Below are 19,911 nucleotides of genomic sequence, written 5' to 3'. Positions count from 1 at the left end.
AAAAGCATACTTTGTAGTTTCATAAAATATTAAACTAAGATTTATTAAAGCCATTTTTAATCATGTTGCTCTCCCTAAACAGACTTTTGCAAATAACTTTAAAGTGAAAGGAAAAAGGGATATTGTACCATTCATTAAAAATGAAGTATTATCAGGGCGCCTGGGCGGCTCAGTCATTAGGTAACTGCCTTCAGCTCAGGTCGTGATCCCAGGGTCCTGGGATGGAGCCCCGCATCGGGCTCCCTGCTCAGTGGGAAGCCTGGTTCTCCCTCTCCCATTCCCCCTGCTTGTGTTCCCTCTCTCACTGTGTCTCTCTCTGTCAAATAAATAAAATCTTAAAAAAAAAAAATGAAGTATTATCTTAACCACATCCTTTGACATCCATTTTAGGTATGCTTTGTAATATATAATATATTAATACAATTGCATGTGCATATCATTTATAAATAAGTACATTGTAAATACCAGGCTGTGAGGTAGAAGGAATAAAACTTGGTGCTTAAAGGAGGCCAATATGTGACAGCAGTTGGCACAGGGAAGACACAGTGGGTGCTCACTAATGACTGGTTCCACTTCCTCCTTTAGTGACGAATTTGATGTGAGAAGTGAAAAGGAGAGAGTCAAGGAGGGCTCCCCAGTATGGCCTGGAGTGGAAGGTGGTGCTATCCTTCCCTAAGACTGGAAACACAGGAGCAGCAGCAGGTTCTGGCACGATCCTGGGAGGAAAGTCTCAGGAGTTTGAGTTTGGGACTACAAACCTCCAGTGGAGATGGCCCCCAGGAAGCTGGATATACCACCTGCAGCTCTAGAGGACATCCTGGGTTGGAGGTGAGGTTCAAAAGTCGTTAGCAGGCAGGAGGTTGTTGAAACCACAAGACTGGGTAGGCCCGCGGAATGACAGAGGAGACAGGCTGCGGTGCGACCTGGCGGAACACCACAATGAAAAGCCCGGCCTTGGAGGCTGAGAAGGTGTAGTCACCAAGGTATGCAGGAAATTAGAAGAGAAAGCGGCGGGCGCCAACTCTGGAAACTTTTGTATTCCACGCGATCCAGGAAGGAAGGGCGTGGTCAGCAGGTTCAAACGCTGGGGAGAAGCGAGGAAGGGGCTACAAGGCACAAGGCTGGATTTAGCACCTAGGAGGTCAGTCGGGACTTGGAGGGGCGGGTGTATAAACTGCAGAGCAGGGGGTTGGAGGAGTGAGTATGTGAGTGTGAGCGCGTGTGTGTTTGTGTGCGTGCGTGTGTGTACGCGTGCTGGGAGGGGCAGGAAGGTGATCCAAGGGACCAGGCTGACGCCTAGCTGATGCTTGCCGGTCCATTCAGCTACAGGGAGTAAGTCACCCATTTGGGGGCCGTGACCCCAGACTCTCACCTTGGGAAACGTCCTGGCGAGGGAGGAAACTCGAGCAAGTCAGAACACGGCGGCAAGCGCTCTCGGGCCTGGCGGGTGGCTGCGGAGGCGAATTCCGAGGAGCCCGGCTGGAGCCTGACCCCGGGCTGCGGCGGGCGCGCTTCCGGCCGGCCGGGGGACAGGGCGGCCGCCGCGCCCCTGGCGCTCTCAAGTTTCCTGTTGGCAGCGCCGCCCGGGCGCCTCAGGTAGCGGCGGGCAGGCCTGGTTGGCGGGTGGCGGGCAGGCAGACCCGCGCGGCTGCGACGGCCCGGCCCGCGCCCCCCCTGCTGCCCGCTCGTCGCTTCTCTGCTCCGCGCCCAGGTAGGGCACCGACCCGGGCGGCGCGCGGCTGGCGGGCTTCTTCCGTGAGGAGGCGGCTCTCCTCCTCCCGCCAGGACGGCCGGGGGGCTCGGGGGTGCGGAGGTGCCGGCGCCGTGGCGCTGCGCTCGCAGAACGCTCGGTCCCCGCCCCGCCGCCGGCTCCAGCTGAGCCGGCCCGGGGGCGCGGCCTGGCCCGGGCCGGGCCCCGGCTGGCTGCGGTGCCGGCCAGCCCCTCGGCGGCGCTTGCCGTGCGCCCTGCCCCGCGCCGCCAACTGCCCTCCAGCCCCGAGGGCCGCCCCCTTCGGGCCCACGACAGGGCCCTGGCCCCGGAACCCGATGAGTGCGCGCGATGCTGCGAGGCTGACCTTGGGCCCGCGCCCCGCGGCCCCTGCTGCCCAGGACCGGAGCTGGAGCCCCCGGAGGTCGGAACCTCGGCTCTGGGTTTCGCAGGCCACCCTGGCGGCGGCGCCAACCCCGAACTCAGCCCTGCCCGGGCCCTTGCCAGTGCTCCGGCCGCTGTCTCTGCGGTGGCCTGGGCTGCAGCCAGTCCGGGGTGGCAGCATATCCCGGGTCCCTCAATTTCTCTAAACCTCTCGAATCCAATGTAGGCCGCCAGGGAGCTGAGATGAGGCTGGCCCACTTAAGCTCCCGGGCAATTTTCTAGGTGTTTGACGCCCAGCCGGATGCCCACGGCTGCGGGGATGGACAGGATAACAGGGTGTGGGTTCATTCGAGGCCTTCCTCCTTACCTCTTTGGCTCTCTCCCAGCATGGGAGGTGTACTGGCCTCTGGAAGTCTGCTTTCTGCCCTTGAACTTCCCGGTAGCTGCTTTGCCAGTGGAGCTCCTAATGGCTCCTCTCGGCTGGCGGAGGCCCCTGGGGGAAGTTTTGAGAGACCCTGGAGTAGGAGAGGCTTGCTAACTACAGTGTCATTCCCCCAAACTGTTAGATCCTTGTATGTGTCTGGAAGCTTAGGTGTGACAAATTAGCAAAGGAGCCAGGTGAAAGCTGGAAGGAAGGAATTTTAGCATGGTCTTGAGCCCATGTTGGCTATCCCCCTTGACGTGGTGACCAACAATTGGTCAGCTTCAGGGAAAAGTTGATGGTGGCTGGAGCGCTCATGGGAGAAATTCCTCCCCTGGCTGTGAAGCATCTTTGCTGAGTGATAGTTGAACTACTGAGCCAGGAAGACAGAGCTCCTATCAGCTCTCACATCTCCAAGTGTTGGCAGCAGTTTGGAGTAATAAGCCTGGGCTGGCTACTCCTCTGGGTGAAACTCTGAGGGGCTGGCTTGCTGTGAAGATAATGGAACTGGGCTGCCCTGTCTAAGAATCATGGAGTTTGCATGGATGGGTTCTGGGGAGACTCTTGGACCTCTTGGCCCCACCCTCAGCACACCCTTAGTCCTTCTGAGATCCTAGATGAGGGATGAGTAGCTTTCAGCTAGGTTAAAAATTTCCTTGAGAGATGAGGCCTGTTTTTCTTGTCCTGACACTAGGTGAAGAGCTTTTCAAATGGCCTCAAAATCATACCCAGATCTTTTTTTTTTTTTTTAAATCATACCCAGATCTTGAAAATATCATGGGCAGGTAAAATATAGCCTTGGGATTAAGCAGGGAGATACCTTTTCTCCCCTAAAGCTCATTGGTCTTCCTGGTTCTTCCCCCAAATATATTAATCTCTTAGATCTTCTGAGTGCTGGCTGCATATCGAGGAGAGGAGACCTTGTCTTTGGGCTTTGATATATAAGGGGCCTAGGGCATAGAAAGATGGGCTCATGGCTAGAACACTGGCCATGCAAAGTCAGCAAGAAGTATCAATCATAGAGGAGAAGGCTGTTTCTCCTGATCTGGTTTCACATTTATACATGGTTTCCTTCTCTTTGCTCCCAAATAGGAGCTTGAGAGAGTGCCTGGCATATAACTGCACTCCATAAGTAATATTGAATAAAAGGATTCAGTGTCTAGATGAAACTTCATGTTTGGTTTCCCAGTTGGACTGCCTCTTGTACCTGATATCATGATGACAATGACATTGATAAATAATACTTTAAAGCATATACTATGTGCCAGGTACTATTCTAAGCCTATTCTAGCATATTTACACATGCTAACTAATTTAATTGCCATGACAACCGATGAGGTTGGTACTGTTATTATCCCCATTTTATAGGGAATAAAACCGAGCCAGAAAAATTGAATAACTTGCTCAAGGTCATGCAACTAAGTTGTAAAACAGGAATCAAACCTAGGTAGTCTGGCTTGAGCCTATCTATTTAACCATATACTCTACTGACTCTTGAGATTGCCATAGATAGATTAATCACTTAAATTGTTCACTCATTCATTATTTCATACATTCATTCATTCAATGAATATTTATTGATACCTACTGTATTGTAGGCAGGGAGATACAAGAGTGAATGGTGTGGGCAAGGCCCGTCATGGAGCTGATATTTAGCAGGTGAAGCCCCTTTGTCCAACTCCCATGAGAGTCATGTATGCCTCAGAAAGATGAGAAGGAAAAATGAACCCTTAGAGGCAATCCCAAAGCATCCTTTCAGAGGAAGGGGGAGTAATATCTTTCTTGGTGAGACATAATTTGATTCTAGCCTTTCCTGTCCTGGTGTTTGTAAGGGGTACATAAGTGGTAAAAGTGAATGCAGTCTGGTCTCCTGGGCAGGAGATGAAGGCCCTGGGCCTGGTTATCACAAATTGTCTTAATTTTTGTTCAAAGAGGAAATAAGGCTTTGAGCTTGGGACCAGTGCTCCTTAGTCCAAGGAGACTTCTAGGCCACGAGGGGCAGTGACATGTTAAGCTCAAGATGGACTTGTGAGGTCATGAGTGAAGTTTGCCCTCCCAAGACAGAGTCACAGTCTCCTCCTAAACTGCCACTGTTCTGGAGGCTCTTCTATCTCTTTGGCTCTAGCAGGACCCTTGGCTATTGTCCCAATCTATATTATCTTAGCTGAGCTGCTACCCATCTCTGTCCGGACCTGATGGGGTGGATCTCACATCCATACCTGGGTCTCAGCAACGCAGCTTTCTCTATGTTGGAAAATGAAGGCTCAGGTGGAAGGCATTTTCCAAAGCCTGTGCCATGGATATTAATAGGTCTTTTTTCCTATGGTGGCAGTGGTGAGAGGATCAAATAAGTGTGTTGGGCTAAACAAAGCCAAACAGCTTTCTTTACTAAAGGACCCTCTGGTGTTTAGAATCTGCTAGTAGAAATTGTGCATGAATCCCCATAAGGGATTATGGCATGTAGTATTTTCCAAGCCTTCTGACCTTGTATGTTCTATACACTACACTTTGGAAAGTGCTTGTTTAGACTGAGGCTATCCATGGTCTGGTGACAGGTGCAGAATAGAATTCCCTGAACTGGATCTGGGTAGATTCTCAGATGCATGGGCTAGGATGCTCCCACTGCAGCCCCCGTTGTACCTCCCCCTCCCCAAAACATATCAGCAGAAGGAATCACTTGCCCCTCCTCCCTTCTGGCAGAAGGGTACTAAGGACCTGGACCTTTTCCCCCTATGCTTTAAGTTCGTTTAATTATTATTATTATTTTTAAAGATTTTATTTATTTATTTGAGAGAGAGAATGAGATAGAGAGCATGAGAGGGGGGAGGGTCAGAGAGAGAGGCAGACTCCCTGCTGAGCAGGGAGCCCGACGTGGGACTCGATCCCGGGACTCCAGGATCATGACCTGAGCCGAAGGCAGTCGCTTAACCAACTGAGCCACCCAGGCGCCCCGTTTAATTATTTAATGAATACATATTACCCTCCCTCTAGGTTGCTTGTAGCTTGCTGATCGCGCTGTTTATGAAACAGCTGTGAGGACAGGTGGGTTGTAATCTCTGGGTAGCTCAAGCCCAGCAGCAGCCCGAGGATTATGTGTCAACCCTGTAATCCTGCTCTGCACACACAGGAATCATTATGAGGGCTCAGGAAGGCACAATCTCACGATTGGACATGAGGAGGTGACTCAGGCCCAAGTCGGGGCTAGCGCTAGCCTCCTGGTAAACAACTGACCCATCCTTTCTGGGCTCTTGTCCCCAGGATTTCAACAGCATCACAGAAATAGCCATTTTGCTCACGGTTATTTCCCAGACCCACACCATTTGTCTAAGTCACTGTATCGGTCCTGAGCCTTGCTTTCAGAGGACTGCTTCTGTGGCTCACTTGAGGCAGGGCCACCGTCCCCAGGGAGGGCAGCAGCTGTGGTGGCGGGGGGTCAAGCGCAACCAGTGCTCAGGAGGCTCCGCAGAGCTGGAGACCCACGTGGGAGTCAAGAGCGGCAGTAAGAGGAAGAAGAGGACGGGGTGGGTGGGCTCAGGTGGGTCAGAAGGGACAGCCTTCTTTTCTGGGGGTGTGTGTGTGCGCGCGCGTGCGCGGGTGTGCGCGCGCGCGCGCGTGCGGGTGTGTGTGTGTGCCCACGCACGTGCGGGAGGGTGTGCGTGTGCGGGTGTGTGCGCGCACGTGCACTGATGCACTCGTGCTCTGGTAGAGCCTGTCAGGCTGCCCAGCACTTGTGATGTCAGCTTCCTTCAGGGAAGAAGGGAAGGAGAGGGACGAGACATGCCAGCTTTTCATCCTAAGCCTGCTCCTCTACCGAGGAGTCTCCTCTCCCTGAGTCTCTGTCCTTGGCTCTTTTAGAGGAGGAGGGGAAGAAGGAACTCTATTGGCAACTGGGCTCAGCACCTCCCCTGTCAGTCCTGGGGTGCCTTCAGGGAGGTTGCTTTGGGGGGCCTTCTGAGGGAAGGCAAGGCAGGTTGTGCCGTAGACAATCCCCTTGGTGAAGTGAACCCGGCTGCCAGGCCAGGCCTGAGGTGGGGTTCAAATGGAAGCAGCCAAGGTGATGGTATGGCCTGTTCCTGCTCGGCTGTCAGGGGTCTGGTCATTAGAGGGAAGCTGTGGCTTATCTTCTGTGTGCGGTCAGGACAGCTGAATAGCACTGTCGTGTTGGGGCCAGCAGCGGCTTTAGCTTCTTGCTTTGGAGAGGGCTGTGAACAGGTCCAGGACACTGCATTCAGCACACAGCAGCTGTGGATAGTTGGCATTACCTGGGCCCTATAGGACCTTTGGAAATTTTCCACTTACATTTCATATTCATGGAAGAATTTCTAGCCCAGATGTTTCCTGCTCTTGCTCAAGGCTGCTCACAGATATGCAAAGCAGAGACCTCCCACCCCAGCTGCGGCAGGCAGGACCCAGCTAGCTGTACTCACACTGACTCAGCTCAGCCTCCCGGGTGCACACGGCCCATGGCCTGAGTGCGTCACCTGTGTGGCATCCTCAGGATCAGCCATGGAGACTCCAGCACCAGGCTCAGGTCTGTGTCATGGGTTCTGACAGTGGGAGTGTGGCAAGAGCAAGAAACAGCTTCATTTGCGTCGGGAGGGGATTTAAGTAGTCCCGTGCTTCCTTTCTGGAGGGGTTATGGTGCCTTGAAAAGCTACTGTTTGTTGAACTGGTGGCATTTTATAGCTTTCTGACTTTGAGACACTTTTTCAAGCCCATCAGAGGATGTCGTTTGTAGCAATGAGATAAGCTATACCTTAGCCGACTGAATTTACAGTTAAGCCTCCCAAGCCGCTGGCTTCAGCTGACAAACGGTTCACAAACGGTTGACAAACGGTTGACAAACGGTTGAAAGCCAGGCTTGAAGAAGCAGCTGGAGCTGAGGCTTGGCATCGACAGGGCTGACTTTCCTGGGCATGCCTGCCCTGCCAGATGTCTCCAGGTCTGAGAAGAGAGACGAGCTGTGGAGGGAGGGGTTGGCCGGTGGGAGCTGTCTGCCAAGGATGTCCAGAAGACAGGGGTATAACAGGCTCCTAAGGCCCACTGACTTAGCCCAGCACCCCACCTGGGTTACTTGGTCCATACTAAGGTATGGAATGAAGTGTCCCCCACTTATTTAAGACACTGGTAGTAATTCTGCAGGAGATTGATACGGGTTCCACAACAGAAGCGATCTAGATGGGGAAATGCTAGTCTATGATCCTGTCCTCGGGTCTTTGATGTGTCTTGGGAATCTGGGGTGAGGAACTATGGGATGGGGCATCTCCCTGATAATTGACCACAAGACCTGTTTCACCAGCAACAAGCATCAACTTTTCATGGGACCCACTTGGAAAAGGCTGATTTAAACTACTTAAAAAAAAAGGAAGATCTTTTGTAGAAAGTTGCATCCAGGAAAGTATGTTTAGTTGACTTCAGCAAGGTAAAAATGCTTCATGGAAAGACATGGCAGGATCTGGCATAAGAGCCCTCAGACACGAAGAACCCCCCACCCCATGCCCATTTCTGAGGAGGCCTGGTGGGCTGTGGCCTGGGTTTGGGCCTGCGTGTGTTTGTAGGGGTAAGGGCTAGTGGGTAGGAAGGTGGTGGTGGGCAGTTTCTGCCCAGGGCAAGAGCGAACACAGAGATGGATCTCAATGGTGTAATTCTCTTGGCTGGCCTGTCTCTGATGTGGGTTAGGTGGGAGAGGACCCTAATTACCAAAACCTGGGATGTAGAAGTTTGATTTTTTTCCCATTTTCCTTTCTTTTTAAAAAACTCTTTAGTCTGTTTTCTTTCTATCTTCTTTGTGTTTGTTAAAGTGACATTTATAACAGCATTAGGGGCACGTAGGTGGCTTAGTTGGTTAAGCCTCTGACTCTTGGTTTTGGTTCAGGTCATGATCTCAGGGTCCTGAGATCGAGTCCCCTCATTAGGCTCCCTGCTCGGCAGGGAGTCTGCTTCTCCCTTTCCCTCTGCCCCTCGCCCATCTTGTGCGCACGCTCTCTCTCTCTCTCTCTAAAATACATAAATAAATCTTTTAAACAATGACATTATAACAGCATTAATGATCAAAATCAGGTATTGTTGCCTTGCACACAGGCAATCCTGCCATCTGGTCATTTGAGTGTCTCTTGTGCAGCCCTTATCCTTAAGGGGCTGCATTTTCATATCACTGTAATCAAAGCATGGGTACAGTTTTATGTATTAATTTTTTCATTTACTGTCATTTCACAGTATTTTTTATGTGATTGCACTGTCCTCATAATTGTAATTTTGGTTGCTTAACTTTTTTTTTTTCCAAGTGAGCGTGCTCTCGTTTGGACATTTTAAAGCTATGTATTAAATAGTGCAGGTAAACATCTTTGCGCTTTTCCTTCCTTCAGATTCTTTTCTTAGAAGCCATTTCTGGAAGTGGGTTTACGCTGTCAAATGGTATGGATGCTTTCTGGCACTGGCTGCCCCTTGCCTGGGGCCTGTTTGATGTCTACTTCGGGCATCAACCCTGTGAGATTTTGGAATGCTATACTTGACCTGTAGCCTTTGGGTTGGGGGGACAGGGGTCCAGCTTTGTTCTCACCTAACAGCTCCTCCTGGCTCTAGTTCTTTGTCTTCCTCTTCATTTATCTCCCTGTCACTTCCTCTCCAAGCCCCGTTGTGATGGTTTCCAGCTTCCCCTCTGTCCGCTATCAGGATGTGGACATCTTCACAGTTAGCTCTGGTCCTCTTCCTCTGTGCAGGTCAGGCCTGTGCTGTCTTGCTCTCTGCTGCCACAGACCAGCACAGTTGTGGGCCAACTTCCGTCCTCCTTAGCAGTGCCCTCCCACTGAACCCCCTGGAGCGGAGAGAGGCCCAGGAAAGGCATGGCCCTGCGGGTGGGGGGAAGGAGGAAATCGGTTTCACAATCAAGGGGTCCACAGATGTACTTTGACAAGTGTTATTGGCCTCCTTTCTTCCTTTCTGTCTATGTCATGAATTAGGCCCATGGGCCACAGAGAAGACCAGAGCAGCAAGCCTCCCTGGGCACTGGAAACCTCTCTGGTACCTAGAAATTACAGCACTTAGAACTGAGAGGGCCTTGGAGACTGCTTAGTCTCCTCCCTTTATCTCACAGAGGAGAAAACTCTGACGCCCAGAGAGTGACTGTCCTAAGGTTGCTCAGTGAGCCCCTCCTCCCCTGTAATTGCTTCCTCTGCTGGCCACACAGCAACTGGGCCCTGCCTTACCTTCGTCTTCATCTCTCAGCTGACTAAACCACCTCTCTCTTTAAACCTTCCTCAAAGAAACTTTGGTAATAGGTAGACAGGACACTCCTCGTCAGGGCTGCTCCTAGAGAAGGGGGCTCATTGACAGGCTGCAGTATTCACCCATTCCATAAATGTGATGCTGGGGACAGCGAGGAGACCTGCCCTGACACCCAAATGGACAAAGAGAAGCACCACGGTGCAATGGTTAAGAAGACAGACATGGGAACCAGGTCTGTGGGTTCAAATTCCTGAGCAGAGGCTCATAGAGGAAAGGGGCGGGGGGGGGGGGGACAAAGGCTGAGAACAGCACAAGTCTCTGCCCACTTAATAAAAGTGTGACCCGGGCACGTTAGCTCTCTGTGCCTTTACTTTCTCATCTGTAAAATGTGAATATTCACATAAGTAGAAAGGGCTTGGCAGAGTGTACTTAATAAGTCTTATATAAATGTTGAAAGAAAGACAGACAGAAAGAAAAGAAAGGAACCAACCAGGTAATTTAGGCCAGCTACTGATAGTAAGGAAGCAGTTTGAGGAGAGGTGGATAGGGCAAGCTTCTTTGAGGAAGTAAGTTTTCAGCTGGGCTGTGAAAGTTAAGGAGTATCTCTGCCTCTAAACCTTTCTTTTATTTGCTGTGTCTTGTCCAAAGTTCCAGAAAGTCTGGGAGATGGTAGAACCATGATGGTAGACCCCTTCTTTTCAGAAAAAGGCCTTGTTTTATGTGAGGAAGAATGAAGCTTTGGATTCCCCAGGTCTCATCTTGTGGGACCTTAGGCTAGTCACTAGATTTGGGGCTTCTGTCCTCCCCTCTGTGCAGTGGGGAGTGAGGTTTGGTCATTGCTATACCCAGATGGCCTCTGGGTAGTCTGCAGGAAGGGGGCTTAAACTCTCCTCTTCCTTCCTCGTCATGGAAACAAAGCCAGGAAAGTTGGAACTGCCCATGTGCTGCGGGTTCCCTGAGTTCTGGAAAAAAGAAGCACACATAGTTAGACAATTCATTCTTGGACTTCTGAACGTTTGCTTTCTCGTGAAATGTGAGTGGCGCTATGCTCTTCACATCCAATGACGTATGGAGCTAGTTTCTTTTTTTTTAGATTTATTTATTTATTTGATAGAGAGGGCTAGAGAGCAGGGGGCGGGGGGGAGGGGCAGAGGGAGAGGGAGAGAGTCTTAAGCAGACTCCATGCTAAGCGCAGAGCCCAACGCGGGGCTCCATCTCAAGACCCTGAAATCATGACCTGAGCCGAAACCAAGACTCGAAAGCTCAACTGACTGCGCCACCCAGGTGCCCCTTGGAGCTAGTTTTTAAAATTGGCCTGCTGGGTTTGTTCTGGGGAATTCCTGAGCAAGACAGCTGACCCCAAGGGCCAGGCCCTTATTTTAGTAACTTCTCCTCCCCCAGCCCACTGACTCAGGCCATCCAGGAAATCAGGAAGGTTAACACTTGCTCTTTTTCTCCTAGCTGAGATGCCACGCCAGTTTCCCAAGTTGAACATCTCTGAGGTGGATGAGCAAGTCCGGCTCCTGGCGGAGAAGGTGTTTGCTAAAGTGCTCCGGGAAGAGGACAGCAAAGATGCCCTGTCCCTTTTCACAGTCCCTGAGGACTGCCCCATCGGGCAGAAGGAGGCCAAGGAGAGGGAGCTGCAAAAGGAGCTGGAGGAGCAGAAGTCTGTGGAGACGGCGAAAAGGTTTGTCCCCAGCACCCAGGTCATGTGTGCACACTTGTGCAGGCCCAGGCGGGCTGTGGGTATGTGTCCTGAGATAAGCTGGCCTGTCCCTAGGACCTGAGTTTGTTTCTTAACCAAGACCACTTAATTGACCACTTACTTCTTGAAGGATTTCTCGGTGCCTGTGTTTGGTTGAAAAGATCAAAACCCACTTTTTCTCGGCTGCCGTTTGAATAACAAATCGTGTGCATAAACACACACCATTTGCAAATGATATTTCCATGTTCTTATTGGAAATTTGAGGATTTCTTGGGAAACACCAATTTTACTTCTTTTCATCACTTGACAAGTACTTGGCATTATTAAATAAGTCCATTCACTATTTGCCAGGTGCTGTACCAGGCACTGAGGATCACTAATGAACAAAATAGATATAGTCCCTGCCCTGTAGAGCTTACAGTTAGTTGGTCTAGACCATAGTTAAGTAACAGGACAAATCAGGTAAAACAAGACAAGTTCTGATAAGACCTGTATCAGTGAGGGTCGAACCAGAAAAAAACAGGAGCCATGTAAGTACTGCAAATAGGATTTTAATGCAGGGAATGGTTACCGAGGTGGTAGAGAACCGAGAAGACAAGCAGAGGACAGAGACTAGAGGCAGTAGGAATCAGCTACCACTCTAGGCTGGAGGGATGATGGGAAGAGGTGGTGTTGCTGACGCACGGTGCCCGGGGTGGGGAAGTTGGAACCATGGTGGCCTTTTCAATGGAAGATGAGCCAAGGAGGAGAGGCCACGGCTGCAGAGATGCTTCTAAGGCAGAGATGGAAGCAGGAGATACCTGGCTTTAATCCTTCTGGCACCTTCCAGTTTCTCCCAGTGGTTGCCATTGGCCAAACGTAGCCAGAAACCAGCTGACACAAAGCTGGAAACACAGGGGAAGATGAGGAGTGGATCTGAGGACGCACAGGACCAGCATGGGTGCTACGTAGTGGATGAATAAGGAGTTGAAGGAGGGAGAGAGAGAGAGGGAGGGAGGGAGGAACCACAGGCTGGAGGGAGGGTCAGGACTCAGGTCAGGACTCAGGTCAGGACTCAGGTCAGGACTCAGGTCAGGACTCAGGTCAGACTGGCCTTGGGCTCCCTGATAAGAAGTTTGGATCTTAGTACAAGGGCAATGTGAAGTCCTCATCGTTTCAGTTTATCTCACCCAGGAGAGAGGAATTAAAGAAGAAAAGAGCTCTGAGAAAGTGTCTAGTGGGGCTTTAGCTCGGTGCCTGCCCAGCCAGCACACTGCAGACCTCAGAGCTAACTAACATAGTGGAGCTTGAGCCCTATCTGTGACCTCATCAGCAATCAGGTCCTTCCTAAGATACCGCCTTATTTTTAAAGGGAAGCCCTTTGCTTTCTGGTAGTCTAGAATTTCAGTATTTCCTTAATGTTTTGGGAAAGAAGTAAAAAGTCAAGTACTGGTATAAAGGCAAGAACAGAACTTCACCATCCAAAAGAAATGCTTTCCTTCCTCTGAGGGGCTCTGAGCCCCCTAAGTGAAGGGTTAGAGTGTGCCGTCTGTCAGCTGTGAGTGCCAGCCAGTGTTAGGTGAGGGGGAGTGGCTGTCGGCCCGGCGGTATGCTCATCCCTGGAGGGTCAAGAAGAGCAGGACTGTGGAGACCCTCCTCCACACTGCACTGGCTCAACAGAGGGCTGGCTTTATGAACTGAATGGTGTGCAGGGCCCTCTGTGTCCTATGAATCGTGCATTTTAGACCCTTGATAATGAGAAGAGAAGAAGTCCTGCCATTTTTTGTTATTAGGAATAGTGCGTTTCTGAGGCCACTTTCCATTACAGGGTGATGCTGGGCCTGACGTCTGCAAAAAGAGGTTGTTCTCTTCTTATCAATGCCCGGCCTAACAGCAAAATGGAAACCTTCTTACTCTTAGTCCACATGGTGCTCCATGGTTTCCAGAAACTCTTCTGTAGGCTCCTCTCCAGAAATCATGTTCTGTCCCTCCTTGCTAGGATTGGTGGTCTCGGTTTGCATCTCTCTGGAAGCTCCTTGAGATCTGCCTCTGGTTCCCACCTTATCCCCAGGATCCAGCCCAGGACTTAGCCCGTGGTGATGAGCAGTGGATGTGTGGCAGAGAAAAGATGTCCTATTCCTTCATAGATGCAGATACTACATCAGAGTGGCTACAGCTCTCCGGACCGCTGTGTTCTGCCACCACTAGAATGTTCTATGACCTTGGAAAATTAGGAAACTCCTCTGTGCCCCAGTCTCTTCTTCACCTAAAAAGCAGGGATGGTAACAGTAGCTACTTTTGTGGGGTGTTGTGAGGAATGAGGGGATTGACATGGGAAGGGCTTAGGACAGTGCCTGGGTCACAGGAAGCCCCATGTCCCTGTTCCTGGTTTGCCCGACTCCCTGCCGAGGAGACAGGTGCAGCAGATGCTCGCCGCCCGCTCAGTGCTGGGCTGCTTGCCTTCTTTACTCCCCACATTAAGCTGATTAGTTGGATATTCTTATTGACTTCCATTTTGCAGATTAGGAATCTAGGGCTCAGAGAGGTTAAATTAGCCTGCACGAGGATGCATAGTGAGGAAGTGACAGAGCAGGGACTAGAACCCATGTCTTTTGAATCTAGAACCCCAACTTTGATCACCAGGCTATTCCATCTCCGGCCAGGGGTGGAGTCTTTGGTGCCACCCGTAGATGCTGGAATGACACTGGGTGCTGCTCGCCAGGGTATAATTGCTGGCTTTTGAATGAAAGGAAAGGCAGCTGGGCCAAAGCTCCTCACTGCCCACTGGTTTTCTGCCAAAGGACGGACTGGTCCCTGGACTTACCTGCGGGAAGTCCCAGTGTTGTCCAGAGTTGCACGTCCCTAATCTGTCTTTCCGCTTCGCTGCTCAGTAGAGGCACCATTATGCAAATATTCAGATGTGAGCAGTCCCTGGAGGAACCCTCTCCCCAGCTTCCTCTTTATTTCTCGCTCCTCCCTGACATTCTGGAATAGAAACAGTGATGTGGAGCTGTCCTGCAAGGAGCCCACAGGCCGGGAGCCAGCAGCACATCTCCAGATGCCCGGAGTCTGCGGGTCTGTGTTTCAAACTGTGACATGAGAAAGGGCATCCAGTTTGGACAAAGTCCTTCCTCATCCTGGCTCCTCTGACAAGCCTGAATATTCCTGGCGCTTGGAGAAGGCCTTTCTTTACAACCATTGCCTTTTTCTCTCTTATTTAAAAAAAAAAAAAAGAAAGGCACAGACTATTGTTAAGTCTCATGTAAAGGCATAAACTACAACCAGGAAGTAAACCAGCTTCTTATAAAAAGAAGAAAAACTGGATGGTGAATAGGAAAGATGAGCAGCTGCAGCATGGAGGCTGGGTGTCCAGGTTGCCAGCAACTCTAAGAGCTGAGCTGGGCTCGGACATCACCCTTCTAGGATGGGGACCGTCGCCAGGGAGCCAATGTTCCAGGCTGCTCAGAGAAGCTCTCGTTTTGCAGGCTAGACCAGATGAGGAGACCAGCAGGGACAGCTTGCCACAGGGCCCTGCTTCCTTAGGAAGATGACACTGGGATTCTGTTGGGAGTCCCAGGTCTCGGATGGGACTTGGGGGCAGGTCAAGGTGAGATGGTGGGGCAGACAATCTATGGAATCAAAGTTAGGGGGCAGAGAAAGGAAGACAGGAGAAGCTGAGAGGTACCCAGAAGCTATCCCTTTGTCCACATTGAATCCTATCATCCTCCCTAGCCAGAGCTCACCCACTCTACTAAAGTACAAAGTTGCAACTTAGGGCCACATTGATGGCAACACGAAGAATGTGCAACCAAAATGTACCTTAGTGCTCCCCAGCTCTCCTGTTTCTTCCTTTTAAACAGCTTTATTGAGATATAATTCAGATACCGTACAATCTACCCATTTAACGTGTACAATTCAATTGTTTTATTATATTTGCAGACTTAGGCAACCATCACCACAATCAACTTTAGAGCATTTTTATCACCCCCAAATGAAACCCTGTAGTTTTTAGCTGTCTTCTCCCCAATACTCCCATCCCATCTCCTACTTATTCTTTACACAGAGTTCAAATAACCTTGGTGGTCTTTCCCTGTGACAGATTTAAGGAAGGAGATTAGAAGTGGGGAGAGGGATTTCCGTGGGCAGGGACGCAGAAGTGGCGCGTGGCGACTGTGAGCTCAGGCTTGGTGGTCAGGCCACTGGGTTCAGATGACAGCCCATCTCTTACTACTGAGGGGCCTCAGGCGAGGCTCTTAACTGCAGGAACCTATTTCCTGATCTGCACAATGAGGATAATAAAAGCACCTACCTTGCAAGAATTAAGTGAGCTAATACGCATCACTACTTAGGACAGTGCTTGGAACATCGTTAGTGTTCTTGTTTTTATCATCGTTATTATTTGACAGTCAACAGTGAAGGAGAAAGTCATGAAAAGCAGACACAAGAATTCAAAGCACAACAGTCTTGGGACAAAATGCCTCTAAGCTCATGACTGGGTAACACAATGATGACTAAAAGTCATCGAGAGAATTTTAAATTGTGTTCAGCATTCTCTGATTAAAATATAGAATTATGGATTTCATTTTAAAAAAGCCACACCATAGCTGTTTTTTTTTTTTTAGATTTTATTTATTTATTTGAGAGAGAGAATGAGAGAGCGCACATGAGAAAGGGGAAGGTCAGAGGGAGAAGCAGGCTCCCCACTGAGCAGGGAGCCCGATGCGGGACTCGATCCCGGGACTCCAGGATCATGACCTGAGCCAAAGGCAGTGGCTTAACCAACTGAGCCACCCAGGTGTCCCTTGTTTTTTTTTTAATTAGGGTATGAGGGGGCCAGATTTTGTCAGAAAAATGTAGCTTTCTAGAACAGCTACTTTCCCAAGTAAAACAGATAAACAGGTATTTGTTAGGAATTGAGCATAGCACAGCTACGGTGTTATTAAATCATTCTGTTTAATGAAATTTCTTAAATCAGGGGTAGGTAACTTTTTAAATTCAGGGCCATTAATAAAGGAGCTACATTTGTTTTCTTTAAAAGATTTTTTAGAATTTATTTATTTGAGAGAGAGAGAGAGAGAATCTCAAGCAGGCTGCATGCCCAGCATGGATCCCAACACAGGGCTCCATCTCAGGACCCTGAGATCATGATCTGACCTGAAATCAAGAGTCGGACACCCAACCGATGAGCACCCAGGTGTCCCAAGGAGCTTCATTTAAACAGTTTGATTCATCTGCTTTTAAAGTTGAGTAGAGAGTATTAGACCTATTTTAAAAGATAGTCAAGATTGTACTTTATTTTGACCTCCGGAGTCTTTTAGGAGGAAGGGCAGCTGGGAAGGACTGGGGAGAGGGAGGAAGGGAGCTGGCAGGCAGTGGAGACCCACATTTGGTCAGGAGGGAGCCAAGGGAGACAGTGACGGGTGAGGGCAGGTTATCAGAGGGAGGTGAAGGGAGAGACAGGGGTTGAGGTTGTGAGTCTTTACGCCTGATAGGCTTCAAGTGTGCAAATCAAAGCTATGCCCACCTGGGCAGGCCGCTGGTCACTTGGTGTGCACACAGAGTAGGTGCTGTCTGTGGGGCCCAAGGGCCTGGCATCCTTTCTCACGGCGGCCACCCATCATGGGCACACACCATAGTCAGCTGTATCTGCTGCAGCTTAGTGAGGGGACTGGGGTGTGTAATGTTTAGCCAGCCAAGACACCCCATGGTTCTCTACTACACACCATAGTCAGCTGTATCTGCTTTCTCCTTTCTGGATGGGCTGTGACCTCAGGTATCAATCACTGCTCCCCTTCTTAGACCACGGGTCCCCACTTCCCTAGGAATCAGTGCAATGATGGTGGAAGCAATGGGGACAGATGAACCTCCGGAAGTGGGGGATGCCTGCCCCACCTAATGGCATTCAGATTCAAACTATTAATAAATCTCCATGCTGGTTTGGGACTCTTGCCCCAAACCTTTAAAATGGTAATTCTCATCTGGAGGGGTAGAGGCTGCCAGAATGATCTGAGTGTGTGTGTGTGTGGGGAGGGTTCAAACAAGCCTGCCCATTCTGGAGTGTTCCCCATTCCCTTTGGGAATGACGTAGGTAGACTTCTCTGACCCTGCTGCTTCACTGCTCTCACCCCCAGTCTGATTAGGTGTCTCCTCTGGGATCCCCAAACATCCAGAGCATCTCACACACCAACCCCATTGTGTGATGACAGTCTGTTGAATCGTCTGGCCAGCTATGCCAGCATCAGTCAGCCCCTGGAGTTCGGGGTATAGTTTCTCTGGGGCCTGACACTTGGTACTTTATTGAGTAAAGTGAGATCTGCGTGTGGTCCCCTGATTCACTGTACACAACTGAGAGCCTTTGGTGAACGGTTTGCTTTGGTGATTTCCCCTGCCTGGAAGTTCTCTGGACAGACTACACAGGGCAGCAGGCTTCAGAAGGTCCCTGGGAAGATGCTGGTTGTTCTCTAGAAGATTGAGGAGGGCCTTGAGGTCTTAACTTGGGTTTGGCGTATGAATCAAATGTTATTACGGGAAGGCTTTGGGGTGCCCAGGAGCTGAGGAGGGCTGGAGAGTGGGGCAGGGTAAGGATGGGGACACAGTGAATGGCAGGGGCAGCCAAGGGCCGTAGACCTGGGGCAGGAAAGGTATCAGACAGGTGCTGAAAGGTACTGTAATAACAGCCCATGTGACCAGTTCATGTCCTTGTGTTGAGGGTCTGTTTGGGCAAGAAAGTCTCTGTGGCCCAGGAGGCCCGTCCATTTCAGAGAGGATGAAGCTGCTCCTGGCCCCTTGGGCCTTCAGGCCTGGCCTGGAGCTGGTATGCCCACAGCCCCACACTCTGGCCAGCTTTTTGGCAGGACTGAGTTTCTGCCAGGTGGATATGTGGGTGGGGGAAGGAGGGGGCCTTCCAGCTGTGGCAGAGAGAGCTGGCTCACTCTGGTGCCCCAAGGGCTAGCACGAGGTACAACAGGTGGGACTGTGGACAGACAGATCTTGGCCCATCATAAGGAAGTGCTTTCTAACAGTGACAACAGATCATGTTTTGTTCACCTTGTTTCCGTGCTTAGCACTGGCCTGGCCCAGAGTAAGTGCTTGGTAAATGTTTCTGGAATAAATGATTGATGACTGATGTCTTGTTCAGAAATGTAGTGAGCTGTTTGTCAGTGGAGGTGTTTAAGCAGAGGCTGTCTTAGTGAGGGGACTGGGGTGTGTAATGTTTAAAATCCTTTCCAGCCAAGACACCCCATGGTTCTCTACTTCAGATAAAGCTTATGGCTCCTTCTTTTATTACTGTTACGCATGTGGGGCTTCAGATGGTCTTGAGAGGGAAAGAAAGACAGGTGTGTGGACACACAGAGACACACACACACACACACACATTCAGTCACTCAGTTGCTGCTCTGCACCTTCGTTGGCTGAGCCTTGACTGGATGGAATGGATGCTATGTATGGGCCTACGGTAGAATTTCTAAAATGCTCCCCCACCAAAGATGGCCCTCTCTAACTCCAGACCCTCTGAATATGATGAGACATCACTCCTGCAATTAGACTATAGTGTATGGCACAGCAGTCTTACAGCCGCATGGAACTGGATTCTGCCAACACCCTGCATAAGCATGGAAGGGGATTCTTTCCTAGAGTCTCCAGATAAGAGCTCAGTGAAGCCAGAATCTTGACTTTGGCCTTTCGATACCCCAAGCATAGAGCCCAGCCAAGCCCACCCAGACTTCTCACCTACAGAACTGTGAGCCAATAAATGGGTATACTTTTAAGCCACCAAGCTTGTGGTAATTTGTTATGCAGCGATAGAAAATAAATACAGGGCCCTCTCCTTGGGCTCCATTTAGCTTTTCCAATTTGCTGAGATACAAGCTTAATGGTTAGCTCTGGTTACTCTAAGCCCTTGCCCAGGGTGAGTGAGCCCTGAGGAGATGCCCCATCTGTTGTTAAACCTGTCCCTTGTGCCTGTAGAATCAGGGCTCTCAGCCCAGGGATGTCCACATGTGACAATCTGGTGCTCACTTGAAGACCAAGATGGAGCCATAATGGACGTCTTCAGGAAGAGTTCTTTGGGCACAGCTCGAGGGTACTGGCTTCCTCATTGTGGCAGAAGAATATGGATATTCCTAGGACAAGCCTGGTGGGCTCCTGGCTTAGGCAGCCTTCCAGCTTCCTGAACGTGGTGGGCTTTATGACCTTTCTTACTTGCTGCTTACCTTAGATGTCATCTTGCTTCTCCTTGGTGAGACCAGCCCTCAGGCGGCATTGGCTGAGGCATGGAGGGGGGTGAAGTTGGCAAAGATAAAAACCATGAGCTGGCAGGCATGTGAGTGACACAAACGCCAGAGTCTCATGGGATCCAGCTGAACCAGTCAGAATGTTAGAGGGAGGCCAAAGTAATAGCTCTTCTTGTAGGTGTGAACGTCCAAAAGATGCCGAAGTGAGAGCTTTATTGCTCAAGGTGAATCTGCCTCTGAGGAATGATTGACTGGC

General features: G+C 50.4%; 1 protein-coding gene across 1 annotated transcript in view; it reads left to right on the top strand.

The window, feature by feature from the left end:
• Nucleotides 1-1,641: 1,641 nt before the first annotated feature.
• Nucleotides 1,642-19,911, top strand: part of AMPD3 (adenosine monophosphate deaminase 3) — a 45,914-nt gene continuing 27,644 nt past the window's right edge. Inside the window, exons 1-2 of the mRNA XM_044919815.1 lie at nt 1,642-1,711; nt 11,199-11,424. Coding sequence (XP_044775750.1) covers nt 11,204-11,424 — 221 coding nt within the window. The 5' untranslated portion in view covers nt 1,642-1,711; nt 11,199-11,203. The remainder of the gene's footprint in view (nt 1,712-11,198; nt 11,425-19,911) is intronic.

This window comes from Neomonachus schauinslandi, chromosome 11 (assembly GCF_002201575.2).
Source record: "Neomonachus schauinslandi chromosome 11, ASM220157v2, whole genome shotgun sequence".
NCBI classification, from domain to species: Eukaryota; Metazoa; Chordata; class Mammalia; order Carnivora; family Phocidae; genus Neomonachus; species Neomonachus schauinslandi.
This window is presented reverse-complemented; position numbering and strand designations above follow the sequence as displayed.